The 2,500-nt window shown below is 39.8% G+C and overlaps 1 protein-coding gene across 1 annotated transcript in view; it reads left to right on the forward strand.

Moving 5' to 3' along the window:
- Positions 1-2,500, forward strand: part of LOC307253534 (myosin-7B-like) — a gene marked incomplete at both ends in the record, with an annotated part of 60,774 nt that overhangs the window by 51,434 nt on the left and 6,840 nt on the right. Inside the window, 2 exons of the mRNA XM_080031641.1 lie at positions 478-687; positions 1,704-1,829. Of these exons, the coding sequence (XP_079887767.1) occupies positions 478-687; positions 1,704-1,829 (336 nt within the window). The remainder of the gene's footprint in view (positions 1-477; positions 688-1,703; positions 1,830-2,500) is intronic.

Genomic DNA, 2,500 nt, shown 5'->3' on the forward strand with positions numbered 1-2,500 from the left:
AGGATCATAAGGAGTCTACAGGGACAGGTACACACACACACACACATAGATAGATAGACAGACAGACAGACAGTCCAAAATATGCAGAAATATGGACATATATGAGATCCTTTCTAAGGGAAAAAATAATAATTAAAAAAAAATGTTCAGCTATTATGCACTAAATTAAATGTACTTATGGATATTATAATTACTTTCTTCAAAATCTGCTAGGAAAATAAAACCCAAAATTCTACACACTGCAGGTTTAAATAAGATATACAGAATACCATGCACCCATCTCACCATATTGCATCTCTTCTCTCATAGGTCAAAGAGACAGACAGACAGACAGACAGACAGACAGACAGACAGACAGACAGACAGACAGACAGACAGACAGACAGACACACAGACAGACAGACACACAGACACACAGACAGACACACACACACACATCCCCACCCATCTCACCATATTGCATCTCTTCTCTCATAGGTCAAAGAGCAGCAGGTGGACCTTGACGACAGAGTGCAGCTGACCAATGAGCTGAGAGAACAGGTGTTGCTGCTGGAGCGCCGCTGTGTCATGATGACATCAGAGGAGGCGGAGCTACGCAGCGTTCTAGAACAGACCGACCGCGCCCGCAAGATGGCCGACATCGAGCTGGTGGAGGCCGTGGAGAGAGCCAACCTAATGTCTGCTATGGTAGGAGGATGGATAGATAGATAGATAGATAGATGGATGGATGGATGGATGGATGGATGGATGGATGGATGGATGGATGGATGGATGGATGGATGGATGGATGGATGGATGGATGGATGGATGGATGGATGGATGGATGGATGGATGGATGGATGGATGGATGGATGGATGGATGGATGGATGGATGGATGGATGGATGGATGGATAGATAGATAGATAGATAGATAGATAGATAGATAGATAGATAGATAGATAGATAGATAGATAGATAGATAGATAGATAGATAGATAGATAGATAGATAGATAGATAGATAGATAGATAGATAGATAGATAGATAGATAGATAGATAGATAGAGAGATATAGATAGATGGATGGACACACAGGCAGGCAGACAGACAGACAGACATAGAAAGACACACACGCCCACAAGCAGCCAGAGGCACACGCACGCACACATTGTCTAGGTGACTCCACCTTTGAGTTTGAAATGAGTAAATGGATAAATGAATGAAGAGATTGACTGAGTAGTTGATTAATGTATTGATTATCATAGACCGATTGATCCTTAATTGACTTATCTTTAATTGGTGTATCCTTAATTGATGTATCCTTAATTTATATCTTCCTGGAACAACTTACAGCAACAAATTAAACTAAATACCTTCATATCCTTTAACCAATTTAAACAAACTATCTTAAATCTGCCAAACTCTACCTGTAACTGTTTTAATTAGGCTATATTGTACTTTCACCCATTTCATTTTAATTGCTGCCACTCTTCACCACTGTGTAAATGTTTCAATTGTTTTTCTCTCTTCACCTGTTGTGTATTTGATGTGTTAACATTGAATATTGTGTATGTATTGTTGTTTTTCCTTTGAATTTGTTTGAACTCGACGTCATTGTAAATGAGGGTCACCCCTCAATTGGTCTCTCGAGGATGAATAAAAGTTAAATGAAAATTATCCTTAATTGGTGTGTCCTAACCTACCTGCTCTCCCCCTGTGTCCCAGACGGCCGGTCTGTCCCACCAGAAGAGGAAGCTGGAGACGGATGTTTCTCTGCTCAGTGGAGAGGTGGATGAAGCTCTGGAGGAGAGGACCAGCGCAGAGGAGAAAGCCAAGAAAGCTCTTATAGATGTAGGTCCTAACCCCTGCTACCTAACCCCAAAAAAGTCCCAAAACACAAAAACGCAAAAAATAATAAAAAAAATAAAAATAAACGCGATTTGAACACACAAGCCTTGGGTCTGCAGGCTGTCCACTATCAGACTAAGCTGAGACTCTCAGCTCTTTTAAATCGGGTCTCAAAACGTTCTTGTTTCCCTTTTAACCTGTAATTTTTTTTTTTTTTTTTTTTGGTAAAATGTTTTAATTCTTTTATTTAAATGTTGTATTTTTATCCATGTTTTAAATTTGTATTCTTTATTTGATTTTAACCCTGTGAAGCACCTTGAGTGGCCCTGTGCCTGAAATGTGCTTTATAAATAAAATTGCCTTGCCTTGCCTAAGCTAGCATACCACAAAGACGCTGAAAAGTAGCAAAGCGCAAAAAAAATACAAAACAAAATAAAGTTGCAAATAATAAATATGACGCAAAAAGTTTTTAGGGACTTTTTTAAAAAACTTTTTTAGACCGGAAGAAAAATACATCACACACACACACACACACACACACACACACACACACACACACACACACACACACACACACACACACACACACACACACACACACACACACACACACACACACACACACACACATACATACCCTGAGAACAGGCTCCAGTGTGGCAAAGCTTGTGTTT

Source organism: Ammodytes marinus (assembly GCF_949987685.1).
Source record: "Ammodytes marinus genome assembly, chromosome: 7".
Taxonomy (NCBI): Eukaryota; Metazoa; Chordata; class Actinopteri; order Uranoscopiformes; family Ammodytidae; genus Ammodytes; species Ammodytes marinus.